Source organism: Trachymyrmex cornetzi, unplaced genomic scaffold (assembly GCF_001594075.2).
Source record: "Trachymyrmex cornetzi isolate Tcor2-1 unplaced genomic scaffold, Tcor1.1 scaffold129, whole genome shotgun sequence".
In the NCBI taxonomy this organism is placed as follows: Eukaryota; Metazoa; Arthropoda; class Insecta; order Hymenoptera; family Formicidae; genus Trachymyrmex; species Trachymyrmex cornetzi.
The window spans coordinates 2,305,661-2,329,723 of NW_017295861.1; the positions used below are offsets into that span (position 1 = coordinate 2,305,661).

At 36.9% G+C, this 24,063-nt stretch overlaps 1 protein-coding gene across 7 annotated transcripts in view; it reads left to right on the top strand.

The window, feature by feature from the left end:
* Nucleotides 1-24,063, top strand: part of Lar (tyrosine-protein phosphatase Lar) — a 335,402-nt gene that overhangs the window by 173,253 nt on the left and 138,086 nt on the right. For all 7 annotated transcript variants that reach the window (XM_018522261.1, XM_018522266.1, XM_018522267.1 and 4 more), the window contains exons 4-5: nt 8,475-8,606; nt 11,372-11,530. In XM_018522261.1, coding sequence (XP_018377763.1) covers nt 8,475-8,606; nt 11,372-11,530 — 291 coding nt within the window. The remainder of the gene's footprint in view (nt 1-8,474; nt 8,607-11,371; nt 11,531-24,063) is intronic.

The following is a 24,063-nucleotide window of genomic DNA, read 5'->3' on the forward strand; positions in this document are numbered from 1 at the left end:
TTACCCCTGCACACCATAACCACCAACATTATAAATTAAATAATTTAAAAATATTAATAAATTAGAAATATTCGTATTCTTCGTAAGAAAATAACGTTCGCAGTGTCACAAACAAAGTCAATTTGTAAAAGAACACTAAGTGAAAATATTAAGAAAGGAAACAACACTGATTATCCAGTGCCAAATACGTCACTGGGTGATTAGTGAATAGTGGCATACTTGGCACTGATATCAGTGATTATCCACTGATGCAGATTTAGAGAGTAGGCAATTTTGAAAAGTCGAGTAAAAATTTCTTTCTCTAATTATATATAATATTATTTATGTAAGTAATTCGAAAATGTTCTACTAAAGAAATAGTACAGCATTCCTTGGTAACTATTCCAGCATTTATATGTATTTAATATATATTTTAACACAAATAGAATCTGTAGAATCTGTATTAAAGTTAAATCTTTTATTAATAAATGAAATATTGTATTTCCCTCAGATGTTCACATTATTTTGTTACTCCATATATTTATATATCGTTCTTAAGCTTCTCAAAGAGATTATACCTACCTTCTACAAAAGTGATAAGTACTTTCAGTAAAGTAAATTATACTTACAGTAAAGTAAATCGTATTATTTTTAAGATTGACGAGCACAAACAACTATACAGTAAAGTAAATTTTGTCAATGCTAAAGAAAAAATAGTTGTCAATAAGGTAAGAATGATTATCATACGACAATCTCATTTAGCAGAAATATAAAGAAAATTTTACATAAGTGGGCACGTATCCCTATATGAATATTGATAATTCCATAAAGTTTACTCTCTAAATCTGAACTGGATAATCACTGATATCAGTGCCAAGTATGCCACTGGTAATCAGTGAGTGAAATGTGAAATTCCTAACCTAGCTAACCTTTATTATGTGATCTAATTAATCTTATTTTAGTGCATAAATTCAATGAATATTGTATTAGATTGAAATTAACATATAAATATCAATATTAGAATATATAATATAATGCTCAAATCTTCTTTCTTTTTTAATTGAACTTCACTGATTATCAAATAAAATTCTAATTGGGCTCTTGAAATATAATCAAATAAAGAACGACTAAAAAAGGGCAATTAAGAGCCTTAAACGCCTTAATTAGTGCGTGAATCAAAAGTATAAATATATATTTCTAGTTAATATTCCATACGTAGTATACAAATCTGAACGGCTATCTTCAAGCCATCTTCAGCAGTTTCCATTATAACAATAAATTAATCAGTTCGCAATAATGAAGCCATGTGATGCAGTAAGTAAGTCTCTCAGATTGCCACGTCTGGAGAGTATGTAACCGTTAGTTAGCTAATTAACTAAATGCGAGCTCTGCACACCATAACCAACCAACATTATAAATTCAGTAAATTAAAAATATTAATGAAATCGAAATAATCTTATTCTTCGTAAGAAACTAACATTCGCAGTGTCACAAACAAAGTCAAATTGTGTGATGGCTTCAATATTGCGAACTGATTAATTTATTGTTATGAATGGAGACTGCCGAAACGTTCAGATTTGTATACTACAGATTGAATATCAACTAGAAATATATTTATACTTTTGATTCGCACTAATTACTGCGTTTAAGGCTCTTAATTGCCCTTTTTTAGCTGTTGTTTAAATATTATTACATCGACACCAGAAATCGATAACAAAACTGTAATTCTCCAACTTTTTTTCGTTTTTTGGCGTAAAGTCAACCGGTTTGAACTACATTACTGTGTTTATACATTAATTGTGAGAAAAAGGATTTTTAAATCTGTAAAGGTTAGAAAAATACTTCTTTGAAAAATAATATAGGTAATACAATAGACGATTTTAAGATGCCCTTTAATTGATCGTATTAGACTTCTTTCTTTTTATTATATTACTGCTCTGCTAAAACGAGCTTTAAAATATAGTGATAAAAAGTATTTTAGATTTTATATGTTCGACTATGAGATAGCGGTCCATAAAACAATTCACGGGCTGCAGATTGAACATCACTATTCTATAAGCATATTAATTTGAACTCTTTCAACTCTTTAGTTAGATTTCTTTTCAGCTTACGCGTATCCGTAATCGAATTTGACTTGATAGATCTGTGTCTACCAAGTCTGCCCAGTCCGATTCAAGAGATTGATGAAAGAATTTGTGCTTTTATTACCTGTCATGACACTGTCACACTAAATGTTTAAATGTCAGAGTATTTACTCTTGTCTGCTCAATTTCCCAAGATATTAATGTTCAGAACAACCATCTTCTTCCTTCTTTTGCATCTCCTTTTTTTATTCTAAATCTAGCAGCCATTCCATCGGGAATATTTGTGATAAACTGTGACTTGTATCAAGTATTCTGAAAAACTTAATTCTTTTAGTTGTGTCACTTTCGAAGTAAGGGAACGATGTGTAGATATATGTACATATACATGCATAAATGACCGCGTTTACAATGAACGGTAAGCGAGAGCGGGAGCGAGATGACATTGGCACGACGACTCTGTAGCTGCATCGGAAATTGCACACACGGTGCATCGACCCGATGCGACGGGCACGGACAGCACGAAATTTCGGACGAGCCGGCATAGAGGTCCGTCCTCTTTCGAATTCGGTCGTGGTACCGGGGAGCTCGAAATGACTCCCGATCCGTAATTACCGCCCCCGCTTCGTTTCCATAAATGAGCCCTGCGTACGCCACGCCGCGCGCGCTCACGTGTTATTTAGGGGCTGGGCGTATATCAGAATCCGTTTAAACGCATCCCGTATTTGTTTCGCGATTCGCTCACCAAAACTCGCCCTCGACAGCCCGCGGGGGAACGCGTTAATGTAATTGCCGCGTATTTTCAGTAATATTCCTACAGCGTGCACGTTTTCCGATGCATGCAGGTCTTCGTTGAAAATCATGGCTTTAATACGGCCGTATTTTGATATTAATTAGCGATAGTACCGCTCGCATGGGCACGCCTATGGGGGGAGGGATTTACCGTGTGACGAAATTGATTGAAGCGTTACCAGCACGGTCTCTCGTTCTCTCAACGGTCGAACAGTCAATGTTCCCTCCATATTTTTACCATTAGAAAATTTTATGAATATATTTATTATTATTATCGACGACTCTCTCAAGAACCTCTTTTTTTTTATTTTCGGAACAATGTCACCAAGTATCGTTCGCGCTTGCGTTCGCCAGCCTCGAATCGATTTTATAATACGTTCGGTAGTCAGTAACGCGTAATGTTATTCAAATCACATGCAGATTGCTCCGTTATCGGCTACTTTTTCAATTACGACGTGGCGGGCTATAAAATGTAATGTCGACACCGGGAGCGAAACTTTTTCTCCAAGTTATCTGAGCCCGTGCCGAATAGCTATAAACTTTATAAGTATGAGATATTGCCATCGCGCATTTTTATACAGAATTCGCGATCGATTCGAGTGCGAGAAGTCGCGATCACGAGTGTCGCATCGTGTGAGGGTAGAATCCATTTCAAATGTCGGGTGATATTTCGAATCGCGCGACATGCATCCAATACTGACACTCTTTATTGCAAAAATATTTCACGACCCGGTCACCTGCATCCCCGATTACGGGTTGAACTCTGGCCTTTTCGCAAATGACTTTATTGCTGGACGAGAAACACTTTCCCGCACGTTGCACACAGAATTACGCTGGCGAATAACTTTCCGTGGATAACTTACGCGCGAGGATCGTCCTGAAAGTCTTTGTCCTGTGTTACTATTTTCATTTCCACCAGGGCGTCGTCTGCCTTCGGTTCCCGGAATGCTCCCACACTTTCACTCCTTGTTTCTCTCTCTCTCTCTCTCTCTCTCTCTCTCTCTCTTTCTCCAGTTTCTCCCTTTAAAAGTGGTCCGACATTCATTTCGCGGGATGCAACGACGGCATGCCTCGCTTTTCGCAATCTAATTTTCACCGGCGTTTAATCTTTGTGTACACTCGCCGGCTCGCGTGCAACCCGGCAGCGCGAGTCTCTCAGGAAAGAGCAGCGAGCGGCGGGCACGTGCAAGCTTTTCCAATATTTTTCGAGCCGAGCTATTACTCCCGCCTTGACAACGTACCCCTACACCTCTCGCGTGTTTTTCCCTTATCGTTTCAGTCAAAATCACATTCATCGACCTCTCGTGCGATTTTTTTTATTTTCTCACCGAAAATGATTTATTCGCGAAGAGAAGATAAAGAGAATGGAGGAATTTCGGATAAATGTCAACGGCTAAAGTAAATTAACCTCTGAATATTCGACGAATTTTTGAGCACGCGTTCTATAATTCGTTACATCAAAAATATCGTAAAGTTAAATCTTCGCCACAATTGGCTTGAAATTTATAAAGATTACATCCCGTTATATTCGTGACATATATTTCCAGTTAACAGTCAGATATGATAAATCAATTATTGGAATATAGTAGGTTAACAGCGGCTGCACTAGATACTACGTTTATTATGCACCCAGTAAATGTGTGCATTTATCAGCTTAATTCCGATCTATCCAAATTAAACAAAAATTAGTTTGACATTATAATAATTTTAATTATTTGTATATTTAAAAACTTTACAATCATATAAAAGTAATAATCTATTTCTTGATTATAAAAAAGAACAATATACCCGTAATAAAAAAGAACAATATACATACCGGTGACACGTATTCTAAAAATGAAGAAAAGACAACTGCAAAAATCATCTTGGATTAATTATTGCTCGAACTAGCTACTTCAACATCTACGGTCGAAAAAACGAAACAAAAATGAATACAGTGGCTAAATTACGCAGACAATTAAATGAAACAAATTGCACATTGGCACTGTTATATCTCCCGCGAGCTTTATCTGTATTGCATTTTGAATTGCTGACCAGTCGGATCGAATCGATAGTATAGTTGCAGTAGAGTCCTCCTTCGCGAACGACCTCTTTCCTATTTTTGCTCTATCCCTCTGTTTCCCCGTTCATTCACTTTTAATGGAATCGGGCAAACGGTCACTTTTAGCGACGGAAGATCGAAAACTGCTGCAGTCGAGAGATAGACTCGATATTTGTTATGTCGGAATTCAACTCTCTTTTCCGTATATAGCGGAACTTTCAAAGATTCTGATCGCGTGAAAAGGTCATTTCACAAAATGATGTCGCAAATTTTTTTCTTTTTTGTATATCAATTCGCAACAATATTGTCGAAATCGATGCTGCTGTAAATATATCTTTTCAAATAAACATTATGAAATCCTTCAAGTCAAGAATTTAATAACATTTATTAATTGAAGAGTTGAAAAATAAAATTAATATAGCTATTCGGATTGTTACTTTATCTTACTTTTCTATATACGTATTTATTGAAATTCTGTTACAATCGTAATTGCATTAATCACACATATTTGAATACAGGCACCACACACATTTCCGTGACGAGTCTACGAAAGTTACACTGCGCGTTCACGAGATAAAATCGCAGCAAATTGTATAAAAAGCATCGCTGTACACGCACACGTAGCCGCATATATACATACGCGAAAGGGGTAAGTCGTAGCCTTGTTGTACATGCGTGTACGTGTTCTCTGTGTACACAGCAACCATGGTCGACTAATGGACCTGTTACGAGCAATTCCGGTAGAACGACAATTGCACACGGAGGTACAATACGTTCGGATAAGAGTAATTCCGAATGCACAATTCGATCAAAAATTACCCGTGCTTCGTCGGCGGAATAATATTTAGCTTAAATTACGTCCGCGAAGCGTGCGTGTGCGTACACGTGCGTGAAGTGTCCACGACCTGCGTTTGCAGATTAGAGTGGTCGTAACTGTAGAATCGTCAAGTCTCTTGTACATGCATTTTTGCAAGTTTAATTTTTCATCGCGAAAACGACGAGCTTCCCGCTCATTACTCGGCTGCATTTTTGTTTTTGCTTCTTCTGCAAAAAGGACTGCTTTTATCTATATACTGTTAGTTTTTAACTATACAGTTACTTTGTAACCCTTTCTTCCTCGTTATTTTTTCTGTTTGCGAGACAAAAAATGTCAAGCTGCTGTTTATAAAAATTTAATATAATTCGTGACATTTGTCTCTGTTCATTTTCTTTTGTTCGTAGTTAATCTTTATTCATGTTTCTTTCTTCATATAATTGTACAAGAATTATTTTATAAATAGTTTTATATACATATTTATAAATATACCTATAATTATCACTCTCTTTGAAAGTAAAGTCCCCTCACGCGGATCCAAAATATGTATTTTAAGAGTATTTCTCATATACTGTACGATATGTCGCGTTAGTGTTTGCTGCGATAAACCGCTATTATTTTTCGATATATTCTTTTAATGCTCGGTAAAGTATGTCACTTGATGATACAACGGATGGTCGCCGTTTTAAAAATGCTGCAATGAAATCTCACGCGGGCCACGGAATCGTGGACTCTTCCAGAACGATTGCACTTCGGATTAAAAAGTTTTTTACTGCGTGCGATGTACTCCGATGTCGTAAAAGTATGTCTAATGATCCAGAAAAAGGAGACGGCCGATGCCGCGCCGTGGCAAGTAGTATAAGTCGAGTTTATCGCGTACCCGGGACACCCGTAAACGTCGGACAGACATTTTTCGGTCGTGAAACGATCGTATAAGTGTCGGCATTAGCTCGACTGCGCCAGATAAACATTCTTTTAGCAACATCGCATCGGCTGGAAAATCACATTTTATTATTATCCATTAGTCTCATTTAGTCTCATTACGGGACGGGCGTTTCGCCAAGCAGATCAGGATCAACGTTGGCACAACGTTCGACTAGCTATGTAAAAAGATAAGATAAAAAGCCCGCATACATCTCGACGTCGGTGGTTCACCCTCTCGCAGAATACTTCGTTTTTTATTAAAACTCTCAACTTACGGAAATAATGCCATGCTCATAAACACATGTCGATTTCCCCACCATGGGATCAGCACAATCGCAAAGTTCCGAGACCAATTTAGTAGGAGCGGTATAAGTTCCAGATAGTGCATCTCTGGATGTCGTCCCTTTTCGAAGGCTCTCTTTTACGCTCTCTCTCTCCTCCTCTCTCCTCTCTTTCTCCGGAGAGGCCGCTCGCAGCGAAGCGCGTCGCTGGTCTGACAAAGGAGCGCGTCACGTTCATCCATCTTGCACCGGCCGTCTCTTTATTCCCGAGGTTAAAAGCGTAGCAGCGGAGGCAGTTTGGACTTCCCGCCGCACTAAATCCACTAATTTCGGTCACCGACTTTTAGCCCGGTGCATTCGTGTAGCCACCGCGCCGTGCTGCGCGCCGCGCGCGATCGATGACGAGAGAGATACGCCGTTCTCAACCAACGAGTATAAATTTCGCGAACGCAATCAGATCGGACTTTTACGACGTTAATTCGTAGAAGGCTGCAAACGCCAGCTCGGAACTCGATACAATTATCGGAAACATTATTCTCGGGATCCTCGATTCTCTTTCGGGAAATGTCGCGCGAATTCGTCTCTAAAACTAGAATTGTCTTGCTTTTTGATCGTGCCATTTTTGGATCGAGAATTTCCCGAGATCTGCAAATTTGACACTTGAGTTTGCGTCCGTCATCTCCTTTTGTATTTTAACTAAAATCTACGAGAGCCACTCTAAAAGACAGAAAGTAGACTAATGACTCAAATTGCGAGAAGGAGACTAATTACTCACACACAAGTAGAGCTGATGTAGAAAGAAAATATCTGCGTAACCAAGGACTGCAATTTTCCTTTGCAAATTAACGTTTTCCAACGCCGGCATGGGCGGGCGAGCGAGCGCAACTGTGAACTTTTTACTTAAATTTTAACACGAGAAACGAGAAACGTTAAAACGCGCAATTTTCATGAACGAAGGGTTCACAGTTTTATATAACTTCCTGCTATTCACTTTGTGATTCTTTATGAAACGATCACGTGATTTCCAGTGCAAATAACTGAAATAATCTTCATCTAAATACAATTCCACAATTTTATCCTGCTTTTAGTACTATTAGTTGAACTATTATGAGCGTATTTTTATTACGAGCAAATTTAATAACTCTTTATTGCGTTTGAAATAAAATTAATGATTTAATGAAACAGACTGCAAGTGTTATAAAAATTTTAAATTATTTTTTATCATCAAACAAGCTATACTGAAAGCAATATCATTGCGCGAAATTAGAGATACCATTTTCACGAAAAAGATATTTATGACGTGTTTTACAAAAATAAATTCAAGATGAATAGATATTAATTAAAAAGACACTCGCAGGCTTCTCTTCCTTCTTTAAAATATATATTCTGTTCTCTTTAATCGGCGAGAAAAGGAAACCTATTTTTACCACGAAATGCGCGTTAAAGCAAACGAAGCCTCAAAATGTGCCTCAAATGGCAGGCTGGCCGCACGAACATCATACAGAAATCCTATTGTGGGCAGAGTCTAATCAGAGAATCCCGCATGTTCTTTTTGTTCACAGGTCCGCCGACGATTCTGGTGAAGCCACAATCGCAGCAGGTAAAGGCAGGCGGGATAGCGAGCTTCTACTGCACTGCGGAAGGAGCACCACCGCCTCAGATACACTGGCGAAAGAACGGCAAAAAAATCTCACGTAAGTCCATGTGCACTTTCACACCTTCTTCTTCTTCTTCTTCTTCTCTGTCTCCAATCCAATTTGCGTCTGTGAATCATCGCCACCGCGCTGGTTCGTTGAGAATACTCGAGGGTGCGATATTTGACGCTTGACTTGCGCGAAATCTGTGTGTCTTCTCGTTTCATGAAAACCAGACGTCGCGATGAAAAAGGATGAAAATTTTATCGAAATTAAAAAGTTCTTCTGACCTAGATTCTCCACTCTTCGCTTTCATGTCTTCCTTTCCGTACCGGCTCGTCCTCACTCTCATGCATTTTGCCGCGTTTCTTCCTTTATCATGCATCGTTCTTTCTTTCGATCGATTCTAAGTATTCTTAGTTTTTGTTCAACCGACTTTTGCTCGTTCACGATGGAAACTGAACAAGAGTTCTCTTGGACGTTTCGTGAAATGTATCATATTTGATCTTTTTGTCAGACTCCGCTCGGCCAAACAGTTCGCGACAGCTTGACGTTACAGTACTTCCATAAACCAAATTACAGTGTGACCAGGATAGTTATTCCTCGAAAATAGTTGCATACATTGGCCTATAACTACGTCCACTGCATCCGTAATATAATAGCTTTCGTAGAATTTGAAATCTGTTCGTGTAATATTCATGAATTTGTGGTTAATTCATTTGACCTTTAGTAAACCAGGAATGCATTTCCATAAATTGAGTGGTATTTTAAGCATTTTGATGTAATATCTTTTCTGTGTCAATTAAAACGCTACTTTCTAAGTTTCTTGTAAAGAAATGCCAAGTATGTTATAAGATTGTTAACTGCTGTGAATAAAGATTTAGTGAAACTTATATATATCGTTCCCTTTAAAAAAATACAATTTAAAAATTAATCAACTAAGTAAGAAGCTTCTTCAAGCTATATACAGTCAAAGTTTAAATATTGGAATAATTCTATATGTAATTTAATTTAAATACTTCAGACATATGAGAGAGACTGCGCGCCGATTATTTTCGGATGCGTAACGTGATCAAATTGAAGTAATAATAATTATATTATAAATTAAATTAAATTGGCGATTTGGAGAACTATTATTGCGAAAAATACATTATTACTTCAGCTGGTACTCGAACTCGAATCTCTTTAAAATAAATTACTGCATAGAATTTTTATTCCAGTCTCTAACGTTGACCATATATAGTTGGCGGTTCTTCTTACTTGGTTAATTTATTCATATGGTGGTCTTGTTTCTAATTTATTATTGTTAAAATTTAAGTTTCTTAAAAAAGGAGAAAAACATTTTCAATTTGACAGAAAATTATTGACTAACTAAATAATATAAAAAAAAAATATATACTCTTAACATAATCAAATTTTATTTCACGAACCATCTTTTTTGAATTGTCATGAAGTTACGTTGATGTACACGAAGAGAATTGTATATTTTTTACCGCAAATTTCATCATGTTTGGTAATAAGCTTGGGACAACTTGACAATAATGAAATATTATCAGTAACGATAGATTTTTTGAAATATACAAGAGATTTTTTATAAATGATGTAGTAAAAATTATAATGCAGATTGTAAAATGTTTTGAAGTAAGTTCTAGCGTAGCTAGAAATACACTCGACAACGAAAATAACCGATAAATATCGATTACAGTCGAATTACTATGTTACATGGTACAATTATAAGCGACTAAATCAGATTAAAAATATCATGCTGTATGGTAAAAATTGTATAAGCTATTACAATTATAAGCGACTAAATCAGATTAAAAATATCATGCTTTATGGTAAAAATTGTATAAGCTATTTTATATATTCATGACTACTTAGCATCTATTCTTTTAAAATAATAAAGAACCATAAACTGCGTAACATATTTTAAAATGTTGAAATTTTACTATACCCTTTAGTAAAATTAATAAAATATATTACATATCTTATTATGACACATATTAGTAAATTAAAGAAACTCATATACAATTCTTTGAAATACTATGTTGTCCCACTATTATCATGATTTTCAGGCTAAATTCTAAGAGAAAATTCTCTCCGTGTATTTTTGATAATTGATAAAATAATATTTATCTAATTCATTTATGCTAATAACACTAATAACTCGAAAATCAAATTTTAAATTGTGTTACTTTACAAGTAAGAGAGTAAAATACCTATATTTACGTATTATCTTGAAGTAAATGAAACATTTATTGAAAAATTGCGAAATGCCAATTTGAAGATCAAATCACAAGCTTCGTATGTACACTCTCATACTCGGAAGAACCGGCAAATCCCGCGAGACGATTCTGATGACGCTTGATGGTTTTACATAACGTTCGGTCTGATCCGCGGAATGTATGTGCCCGAGCGATCACGGTTTGGTCCATATTCGTCGACGACTCACTAATCCAACGAGGAATACCCGACTAGATAATGGCCAGCGACCGCTTGTAACATTCCGGATGCCAATTCGCGGTGAGCGGTCGGAGGGAGACGATAACAGGGCCGGGCCGCTCGCTCTCGAAATTTATACAGACGCGCGATCCAATTCCCATTCAATATTTCTCGGGCCGCGGAATTGGATACGAGAGGACATATATACCCCCCTTTTATTAGATTCCGCAACGGCGCAATTTTCGATCTTATATCGCCCGTTGCCGCCGCCGATCATTTTCGCGCGCCCTCGATCGTGCCGGTATTTTCCTCGCCTTTTGTGACGGGGGTTTTCCTTTTTACGGCGCAGACGTCCGCCTCAATCTTCCGTCTTATGTCGACAGAATCCCAGTCCCGGTACGTGGTGCACCAGTATGAAAATGGTGCTTTACTGCGGATCGAACCTGTCAAGCCGTCGCGCGACAATACCAACTACGAGTGCCTAGCTGAGAACGGAGTCGGCGATGCTGTTTCAGCCGAAGCGACGCTCACCGGTTACGAAAGTAAGTGAGATTGCCGTTATCATCATTCATTTGCACCGATAGACGAGCGAATCCTCTATTCTTCAGCGAGGAAATGTGTATTTTTTAAAGGAAGATTATTTTTAATACAATCAACTCTTCGTCTTAACTCTTCATAGGGTTTTTCTGTCCCAGACAAAATTTCACTCTCAATTTCTTAGCACAAATTTCAATTTTTATTAAGTAAAAGTTTTAACATTCGAGTTAAATATTTGATAATGTAGCAGAAATATTGAAAAATAATTCTAAATTTTTCTATAGATTTTTGAAAAGCCTAGAATATATGTATATAGTAAAAAAATGTAGATAAAAAAGACCCAATATACCTACGGAGTAAGTAAAAATATATGTGTTTACGAAGGGTTAATTATCATATACTTGAAGACAAAAGCTGAAGAAAAGGAATCATGCTCGTTTTTTTAACTGATTACTTATCCCTCTCTACTTATATGTCTTGCACATCTTCTGACTAAATAACGAGATCAATTTTAGAGATTTAGATACGTTTTTCTACAAATCCTTATTTAGTTACAAATTTAATATATTTTCTGTTATCGTCTTTTCCATTTCAAAAGTTCTTACAGATTTATTCTGTGTTTCTTTGAGATAAAAATCTATTTGTACGCGTCCACTTGAAAATTGCAAAATGCTGTAATACGCGAGGAATCGGAAAAATTGGTAAACTATCAAAGAACATGTTATAGAGCATATATTTATATTAAATAATTATAATTAAATGAAATAAGCACACGGAAAGATAATCTTTTCATAAGCATAACCTTACGCTTTGCGAGAACGTTTTGCGAGGAAAACATACTCACGTATCTTTGAGACGTATACGTAAGCCAGCAAAAAGTGATATATCACTCAACCTTGTGGCGTAAAATTTTGCTTTTACGATGGCACTACATGAAAGAAAGAGAAGGCCCTTATTCTGAAACTGCATGTCCCGGCATAATTTTCGTCGGCAGGCTTTTGCTCAAAAGGACTACGTTATACGATACGATGGAAAGTTCTAGTTTTATCCTTCCGGATGTAGTGGTACACCAAGCACACGTTTTGTGTTTTATAACAAAGTCACTTGCCTTGGGGACAGTTTTCCTAGACGATATCGCGTAATAACTATTAGCGCTATCGGGGACGTCGCTACGTTGTTTAATATTTAAAGGAAGCTTCTGGGACAGCTGCTACTGTTTGGTAATGTTCGAAGCTTTAAGCTTCCTATCCCATACCGTGGAGTTTGACTGCGTTGCGCGCAGATAACGGCTTTGGAACTGTTTACTGATTTAAACCTCACTTAAACGCATCTCGAGTGGACAATGTATCATTCTTGTATGATTTATACTTGAAACAACGACGGTCTCGAACGCGCATTCGATTACATTCTAAATCTTCGAAATTAAAACTTTTTTTTAATCACATGCTTAAAATGCTGACGTTACAACGTTTCTGGAACTTTGCTCGAACGCGGCTGATTACGTCGACACAGCATAGCGAGGTAAATCTTTCTGAAATTAAACAGAAACTTTTGCCCACATTTTGCTGGACTTCTTTCTTCCTCTATTTTCTCAGCTATGCGGTATTTATACGGAAGAACGGTTGGCTTAATGGCGTCCGATTCGACGACCAGACGGCAAACGACGTAATGGAAGGAAAAAAAACCACCGCTCCGCGAAACCCTACCGTTTTTTCCCGAGGGAGAATCTCTTGAACTTTCGTAAAACGTTTTAATTGGCTTGGCCAGCTTTTTAATTCGATTCTAATTTCGCTTCGCGGATACGTTCGCTCGTGATTTCCACGATGCGATGGGGAGAAAACAACGCCTGACTGCGTTCTTCCTGTAGTGCTTTTGGGATTTCTTCATTCTGTCTTGTTTTCATTCATTGATAGTGCCATGCTGCCAACCAATCCAATACGCGCAGCCAGCTTTTTTTAATCTCGATTGTCGGGCATTTCCTGTCAATGCTGCTCCCATCCGGCAGCCGATCCGGCAGTTCCTCGTAAATCACGGATATTCACTTGATTCCCTGAAACCTCCGCCGCGATTTCAATTTATTTGTTATAAAGTTGATTCCGCTCAGATGAATCCGTTCCCACGAGCGCAATAATAATACACGCGTGCGTGGGCTATACTGTGAAATCAGTACATGTCAAATTGAACGTCAGTTTTTGCCGTGTCGTTTATTCGCACTCCTATTTCATTTGCAAATCATTAATACGCATTGGTCGAGAGAGAAAGAGAGACAGAGAGATAGATAGGTAGATATAGACAGATAGGGGGAGAGAGAGAGAGAGAGAGAGAGTGTGTAGACTCCCTAAAGTAAATGGAAATGATTACGTTGGCACCACAAAGCAAAATATTGTACATTTCATGTTAACTGTTCCACACCATCGTCCCGATGCTTCTGCTCGCGCTCTAAATAATTCAGGGAGCTTTTACTCCGGCTGGCCGACCGAGATATTTTTTAAGAGCGTACGAAAAAAGCTTTGATGAAAGACAAAGTTAATTCCGCCTATGTATTCCGGAATTAAAGGCCAAATTAAGGCTCTACACAGGGAAAGAGAGCAACCGTCAAGGGAGCACGTTTGCTAATTGCACGCTAAATCGCGACACATGCCGCAAAAGCTCGAGCACTTTTTTCCCTCGTTGGAAGCTCACCCGATTAATCGTTGACTGTCAGCAAACGTACGTTTATGTTTGTATATTTTTTAAACGTATCCTCGTTTGTGTCGCGAAATGGTTGTCAAGGGAAGCACCACTTTTTGCGAAAAAATTATTTTTTTTAATCTCGTGTATAAAACTTTCAAGAGCGATTATCCGATTTTTTTTCTGTTAAATGTCGCTAATTACAGAATCTGTTCAAAGTGAATAATATTTCTTGATAACTGATATTTTCACGAACCATGTGTTTCGCTATTTACTGCTACACGTAAGCTCGTGTCGGCCATATCGACCCTCGAACGTACGTATACCACGTAAACTTCGTTATCCAATCCATTGATACGATAAATACCTGCAAGCTCGCGGTAAAGCCTCATTCGGATAATGCGATTAATTGTTAGCCGAGGCATGTAATGATATAATGACGTAGCGATCGCGCGTGGTTATATGATACGTGCATATAGAAAACAAAAACGCATAAACGATTGGTCAGATAATTGAAATATTGACCGAGCATCTGCAGTTTATTTGTTTTACTTATCACATTTCCAAAATAAATAGTTTTATAACGATGAGATAATATTACATTGAAAAAACAATAATTATATACTACAATATTACGTACACGTTATCTTTAGTAGAATTTATGTCAAATCGAGTTATTTATCGTAGAAGTATTTTTACGTTAAATTTAAGATGTTCTGTATAAAAATAATAGTAAAAATAATAATAACATTTTCGATAATTGTATCGCATCTTTGGTCCTGTGTCGCGCAACTCGAACGCTTGTAAAACCACAACAGAGGCAATAAATGCGAGGTGATGCGCGAGGAACATCGGATATAATGTAAGGATCAGCGAGCATTACTGGAAACACCACCATTGCCGTTGTAAAATTTTCATGAGAATTTCTCTTTTCTCTTTTCTTCCATCGCGTAGTACTACCATTCTTTCTTACGGCAAAAATCTGAAAACCATTTCGAGATACAGTTCAAGAAATAGCGCACTGGCTTTTGTTGTTATTATTGCAATTTTATTCCTCGAATTTCTGCTACCTGATTCGTGATTCGAAATATCGTGCTAAGGGAATTATTTGTCTGATTTTATCATAAATACATCTTTCGTGATAAAATTATTTCTAGAAAATCAATAATGATAAAGAAGAATTTGTTTAAAAATTGTTAAAATTCAAGAAGTGTAACTCTACGCAAATATGATGCAAATATGAAATAATACAAATAAATAAGAAGCGCTAAATACAATCGAGGTTGGATCTAATGTCTAATAATATTTGTATATAAATTTTAAATGCATTTGTAAAAATTAATTGTCTACATGTTTTATTTTACATATATACATTTAGGAACTTACCAGGATATATTTGAAATAAAGTTATTTAAATAAATATATAAATATATATTTTAAAGAAAAAAAATTTTATTATTTGGTGTTTGTTATTTTAAATAACCTCTTTTGACCAGCTATTTCTTATTTATTTTAAATATTTTCGAAATCTATTTTATATTTTTTATTTTATAACAATCAAATCAGTTTTTCACTCCTGCAATTTTATGTTTTAAATATGTTTTTGGAACTTATTTTATATTTTTTATTTTAAACGAGTCATATCAATTATTTTACCGAGCTCTGGAACTTACAGTCTTCTCAAAATAAAAAAATTTATACAATTTTACCTTAATAATAACATGATATAACGATTTCTGTTTTATTGAAACCGTACTCGTTTTGTTGACACAGATCGCTACTGATATTCTATTATAAAAAAAACTTTATATAAAGGGAAGCGTCTGAATTCATTGTTTGAGCAAGAACAACAAACGGTATCCGAATTCAATGCAACGGTAATTGCACGCCAACAAGTAACACGATAAAAATTTGTCGATTTACGTGGGAACGTGATGGCAACACGACAGTTCCTCGCTCCAGGATTCCCCGAAGCGCGGCAGCGGTTCTTGCGCGTCGCGCAACAAAAACATGCCGTTGAATTATTGGTTGCGTTTCTCTCGACAGGATAATGTCGTTTTCCAGTGATGTGTTCTTGGATCGATGTTTCCCTCATGCGAACAAAACAACGCACGTCCGAGAGCCCCGAAAGTTCCAACAGCAAATAAAAGGTACTATCCGACGATTCTCACTCTCCACGATTTCGCTATGGGGAAAGTCATGCAATATTAAAGGCGGGCTGGTGTGTTGTGTCACGTTTTCGTTCCCGAGGCGATTCATCGTGCTCTGCCGCTAAATGCACAAAGTATATTAACCTTCCTGATGACGGAGGATGCCCCAATTTCGCGTCTCCCGTAGGGAATTAAATTTGCACGAGGACTAAGTGGCGTCTTTGGTTCTTGTAGCCGCGTTTGGGCGATCCTATCCATTTCGTTTTACACGTTCCGTATCGAAACGTTGAAAGTTCGTACTGTTCACTATTGTTGCTCCATCTCTTCCGAAATTCGCGAAATGATTCTTCTAGGACTCCGTTGACCACCGAAACAACGAAATGCGGAAGCGGGGGAACGATGGTGTTTTAATTGCCACCGTACAATTGGCACCCGATGTAAGAACGCGATGGATGGTCGACGGTATTCAAAATGGAAATTGCGTTAAATCCTGCACAGGCGTGAATAACGAATGAACAATGGCTCTATGGGGAAACGCTATGTTACCTTGTTTCTTCCGCTTTGCCGCAGCTCGCAGAGCGGTAATTAAGAGAGCGCTACGATGCAAGGATCGATGCGCCGCTATAACAACGGCATTATTTTAATGAGAACGTTGTAATATTCATTTAAATTTCTTACTTCTATGAAGCATTCACTTAAATCTTGACAATTATTCCTATAAATACATCTAATCCTGTGAATTAATAGGTCCGTGAAATTATCTATATAGAAGATGAGTTTTAATTTACGGATTTTTTATTCAATTTAGAATTAACTTTCTTTTTAACGAGGATATTAGTAAAGTTACCGTTTGTTAAAATTTTTCTATTTTAAATGTTCAAAATATTTTTTCCTAAAGTTTATCTGTGAAATTAAATAAATAAGGTTTTATCATTCGTTCGTACCTCTGCGATTTAATTTTAAAAGATTTTGAGAGATGGAACAATTAAAAATAAAAACCCCGTATTTTCAATCATTCTTATTATATAAATTATTACGACAAATATTTATTTCTACTCTTCTTCTATAAAAAAATATATGAAAAATAATTTTATAGTAGAATTTATTAAAGAATTGTGAAAAAATAAGTAAAAAGGCGACTTGCTAAGACACTTTCTATACAACGTTACTTATTTATCAAGTCAAATTGATCTCATTGCAATACATTACCCAACTTTAACCGTAGTCGGAGAGTACGACGAGTTAATGATTTCAACTTTTGATTCAATTTGAGTGAACAAGTACTCGGACGAATGCAAAATGTAGTTACGTTTATGCCGATTGTTTTGCCGTCATTTCCAAGTTTTAAAACTCCGGCACTTTGCTACGAAATGAAGAACCGAACGATCGAAGCATTCGCTAAATCCGAAATGCTTAATTAACAAACTACATCGTGATTCTTTCCTCTTTCTTTGCTCTAGCTCGTCCGCTATCTGATCTCACGTCGTCGATGCGATCCGCCATCAGCGACTTTTTCGTTGGTGTGCTCTTATAGAGCGTAAGAAAAATCCCGAAGAAAACAACCGGGATCTTTTCTCGCCCGTTCCGTTCGCCAACCATCCGCGAGAATCCGCTCTCCTTTTGGGCGGGGTAGTTCGGACAGAACTTTTGCCAAGTCGGACGTTTTAATTCGAGAAGCGATTGAGCACGCTCGGAAAAACGAGACTACGAGGAAACTAAAGCCGCTTCGATAGACATCGTAAATAAGCTCCGGGTTCTGCTCGTCGTATTCGCGTTCGCTACATGGAAATGTCGATTTGAGTGTGAGTGCCAGCACTCGTATTACGAAGTAATTTAGAAAGCGGAGATTTTATGATCGTGCGATTTAACCGCTATTTTCAGATTTCCGTCATAAAATCATTAGTATCTGAGAATGAGATTTAATTAATTATGAGCGTCATTTACATAGTCATTTTTGTTACATTTAACTTGAATATCTCATTAACGATTTTCCTTCAATAATTTGCTCATAATTGAATGGACATTCTAAATTCGAAACATTAGAAAGAAGAGTACTGATACTCCAATTACCATCATAAAGCTAATGAAAAAGGATGAGTGTAGGAAAGGATGATACATCTGACTGGATTAAATATATTTATGTATTTAAAAATAAACGATCGTAAAAACATTAATTAGATTAATTTGGCTAACAAATATAATTGCAGATCGAAAGAAATATTACGTTTTTATACAAATAAAAAAAATTTCCGTTACGCTGTATACAGAATGCGAATATTTTGTAGATGTCATCTTTATAATAAAATATTTAAACTCTGTGTGAACATAATTTAGTGAATCCTTTGCGGTATCGGGACGATAAAAGGTTTTATTTTATTTTATATCTTTTTTATTTATTTTTTGACATGCATACGTTTTCTGGCGCAGGCACATTTAAATATTAGTTTATAAAATAAAATCCATTGAACTTAAAAATTGCGAGAGACAATGGAATATTTGTATGCAGTATTTTGCGAGCAAAAGTGCAACGGATAATCCATCCAATCGTACCATTCTATGGAATTCAAAAGTCAATCCATTGTGCATCGGGAAAATCGTACATTTCAAAACCATAAGCCGTTTGTTTATCGCAATGAGTGATCGTTGTCCATTAATCCTACCGCTGTGTATGGTAATACGAACTGGATCTGGGCATAATTGCTATTGTGTATCATCATAATCATACAAATGTAAGAAAAAATCTTTCAAAGCAACATAATATCGATATATGAGCGCATTGGAAAATTATACGAACCAATAATTATACTGTAAATATGTCTGTGATATGTAATTTGAATCTCTATATTAAACAAATTCTTGCAACGACGTACACACTTATGAGATTCACCGTGTGACGATCGATTTGCTTCCGAAAGAGAGACTGCACGAATAAAAATTTAAAATAATATGCGCTAGAATTATAGTAAATTTTATGGAAATGAGACGGTCCATATATGGACACTTATGTAAAACTGCAGGATGGCTCCAAAAAACGTAGAAATTTATAATAGCAAGTTAAATATAATTTACTTATACACCTAAATTCTTCAGATGTTTGCGCACTAAGTACCGCGCTGTACTCTCATTTCTCTCAATCTAACTTTTTAAAGTTTTTAATTTGAAGAGTCCTTAATAATTATATTTAGGTGTATTTAAATTTATTTTACTTTTCTTATAAATGATAATCATCGTATTGTTATACTGTAAGGTCCATGTACATTTCGTAAAGCAAATCTATAAATTACCATACATTTCAATAGAATCTACTTTATTATTCAGTATTCTTTTGCTTTAACGCTGACAAAATTTATTTTACTGCATAGTAAGTAAAAGGTACAAGTATATAAAGTCTTGAAAGTTATTTGTGCTTATAGTCTTAAAATATGATTTACTTTACTGTATGTAACAATCACTTGATTTACTATAATCGTAATGTACTTTTTATCTTACACTTTTGTATTGTTTATTTTTCGACAAGTAAAATTTGTGGGCAAAAAGCCAGAATATTTTTACTAGTTTTGTAAGATAAATATTACTCAATCATCTTTCTCCGTCTTGATACTTAACGACTCCGGGATATTAAAAATATGGTGAGCATCACGCACATACTCAGAAGTATTAGTACTGATGGCACACCGGAGGTGTGAATACTTCGAAAAAATTCTGCGAACTGTCAATTGCCATATTGTAACGACTCATGTAAACCCGAGTGCGAGTGGCGGGTAAAGAGTGCGTATAGTAACGTCGGGGGTGGACAATATTTACTCCTGCCTCGAAGAAAAAGAGCGGCGAGATTTCTGTTTCGAGCACGGAACTCTTTTGTTTCGTACGCGGAGGGTTGTTTTCTTTCACCGTACTCCATTCTGCTTGTTTGTCCCCCGCTTTCGTTCCCCAGTCAACCCTCTTTCCCGCAATCCCGCTTCTCTCTCCTAACCCGCTCTTCGGTCTTGTGGAGCTTTTCTCTCGGTAGAATCAACGGTCATGGACCGTTGCAACGACCCTTACAATCGAACATGGTCTACTCCGTGAGAGTCGAGTGCAAGAGGACGATTCACAAGGAGCGAGGAATTAGAGGAAACGCATAAACATCCCTCGGTAAAAGCGTGTCTGCAGTTTGGCTGCCTCTTCCATTGCAGTAAAATTACAAGCCGAGCGTTCCTCCAGGCGAGCTCCCGAACTACTATCGATAGAAAATCAACCTTACCTCCTTCAGAAAATGGTCCGTGAAACTAGTAGTAAACGACCTCGCATTTGAGCGAAGATGGAAATCGGAATGATCCCTTTTCCGGAAATCTTCTACCGAAAAAGAACGAAAATTCGATGGCTTTAGTCCTAATTGCGAAATTACTTGAAAGTTAATGAATCCTGGTAGGGGTCAAGTCGTCGAGCTTCGATCACGTAATTCTTGAATGAAAAAGACAAGAATCAAAAATTTTAAAAATTTACTTACAAATTTCCTGCGAACATGATGGTACTTACTTTTTCTCGTATAATTTCAGAAATTTGATTTAGCCTGGAAGCAGTGACTTAATTTTTTGTTTACTAAACGTTCACATGGGGAGTCTATACCTCAATTAAAATCATTGTTATTAACAACGTGTTATCTCTATATTATTAATTTTTTGATTTATTAGTACTTGAGAACATTACGGATATGAATTTAATCATAATTTTCTAAAAAAAAAAAGGTAAGTAGAAATCGAAATATTAAACGGGATAAACAAAATATATTATGACAGTATTTCTAAAAAATAAAAGTTTTAAATAATTGACGCTTTTTTATTGCTTTTTTATTTTCAATGGAATTATGTATTTAAAGGCTCGTAAAGAATAGTTATTTAAAAAAATATAAAAAGCAATATTCATACAAAATAATATTTTATAACAATTCACATTTTTTTCCGCTGACGGCTGAGGTACAAATATTGATAGCTTAAGCGAGTATATTCCCGGGTTAATAAAAACTTCATTTTTTGTCTCATCAAAATAAAACGTAAGATCGATGAAACAAAATAATACTTCGAATACTCATAAAAAATAGCGGGATGCTATCAAATTTTTTTGCAGAAAAAGATCAGCTAAAAATTCTTCCAAAAGTCTGTGGCTGATCGTCTGGCGTCCAGTATATATCCGCGCGAGCAGAAACCCACCGATTGAAGCCTGATCCGCAATGAAAAAGCGGAGGGCAAAAGTTTCGAACTGTAAGAAGTGCGGGACGTCGCCCGGGCGAATATCTTTCCGGTTTGCGAAAGAGTTTCGAGCGTGAACGAGAAATCGTGATAGAACGATAGAGAGAAAGCGAGAAGTTTAAGTTAAGAAGGTAACAGTCAACTTAGTTGGAACGTCGGAGGGCGGCTTTGTACTCTCTTTCCCCCTGTGCTTCTATCTAAACTGCCGCGGCGGTTCGTCCGGAGAATTTAATTCGTCCGAAAAAGCGGCACCTTAATTAGCAATTAATTGGCACATAAATTAGCTGCGAATTTTCACCCGCAGCTGGAACTTATATGCATATATGTGTGTGTGTGTGTGTGTGTGGGTGGGTGTGTGTATATATTCTCTCTCTCTTCGTTTATCTATCTCCGTTTATCTTATCCCCTCTGTCCGTCTGTCTCTTGCTCACTAACCCCTTTCGCACATCCCCTTCTGCTCGGTTTTTTCTTCATCGTGCCGGGCCACCAGCCGCGACAGAGATAAGAACGTCGGCAACTATTTCAGCAATCTAACTTTCTCGCGGGTTCTCGGAGAATTTCCTGCACGGCGGCATTCGCCGTCTCCTCACTCTCCATCGTCCGTCGCGAATTGCACTCGTAAGCCTCAGCAATGAAACCTCTCTGCCGACGACGACCTCGAAAGATAGTGACGCTTCGCCGCGACGATAAAACACACGCGACGGGCTAAATCGACGAGTAAAGCCTCGTACAATCAGATCTTTGGCGTCCTCCGTTGTGCCGAGACAACCTGTAGCTTCGCGTCGGCGAGAATTCGCGAAATCCGTTTGTGTATTGCGTAACGCAAATCGCGCTTTGATGTCTTTCCAGGTCGAATGTTCGCAGTAACGTTCATCGAAACGAACGAAAACAGACAGCTTTATGAGAAACGTTTGGCGAAAGCCTTTGTAAAAAGAAACAACTTTATGAAAAAAAAAAAGAGACAGCGAGATGCGTTTGTAAGAAGAGAAAAATAAATGCCGACGATGGTATCTCGCGATACACAAAGTGCGCTATTTCCCGGTCGTTTGCTTTTTGCGAAAAGGTTTGAAAAAAGAACGATTTCCGAAAAGGTGCAGACAAGGATACAATTTCGCAAGAACGTCGTGGCAGATATCAAAATGAATTATGGCGATAATAGGGAACGATAGTGAAAAGAAGAGATGCCGACTATCGAACGCGAAGACCATACAAATTGATTCTTTTCAGACTTATCGGAGAGTAATGTGGCATTTGACAATAGCTGTTTGGTCCTTTCGAGCAGGCGCGAAGACGATAACGATAGGAAGGGATTCCAGGGTGAACATGAGAACGGAAAAGACGAGAAAAGATGGGAAAAACGCAAGCTTTTATTCGCCTCTCCATCCTCGATTCAAGGAGTTCAGGTTCAGGTTTTAAACGGCCCGACCTTTTAAGAATCGCCGTCGCGTACTACATACACGTCCTTTATAGAAGTCGATGATATTCGATCTGCGATTTTCTCCGCTGAATGTACAGACCCTTCCTCTCTTTCTTTTTCCACTTTCTCCCATCCCCGATTGTCCGAGACGAAAAACCATTATTCGCAACCGCGGAGTGGTTCTATGATTTTGTGCTCCATTTCAATCGATTCGTGAATCATACCAATTTTTGTGGCTCATTCTCTGATGCCTTTATATAGTTTATATACGAAATGCCTCAGGCATCAATGTCCTTGCAAGCAATCTATTACGTTCTGAACAAAATCTAAAATTGTGCATTGGGCGAATGAACAACGAACGAACAATGAACGCAATCAATGTATCGTCCAATATTTTTACGTTCTTTGCATGACGATAACTGCGAATATACTGAATCTTGATCAAATCTGGCCGAATGCAAATGTTCGGGAAATGAACGCAAAAGAAACAAACAAACAATTAACACAAACAACTATTACAAATTCAAACATTTGCATTTGTTGTTTATTCGTTGTTTATTGGCTCATTGTGTATTCACCTTTAAGTAGACAAATCCAGTCATTGTTTATCATTTCTTTCAATCTCTCTTTTTTTTAATGTTTATAGGCGTTTATGTGATAAATTTAAAATGTTTATAAAATTTAGTTGAAGTTAATTAGAAGAACAAAGCTTTGTTAAGTCCGATAGAATCTTGAAATATAATTTGGCGCGTCTGTTAAAATTAAATGACAGATTTTTATACCATGACATTGTAATAAAACATTGCAGAAGTAAATCCTATTAAATTAACTTCTATTTTTTAATATATCCTGTGGTCGAAAGGAAATAGTACTAAGACCTCTGTATGTGTATGTATATATGTATATATGTCTTTATGGTCTTTACTTACTACTTTTCTATTCTTCGTCTACTCTCCATAACGAATTTGTCGACTTCCTTTACAAGATTCTGCTTTTTCGATCCAGACGTTTTCGCAAAGGTAAAAGGCGGAATTGTTTTGTCGTAGAAATTCTCTTGCAAAGAATATACTTAC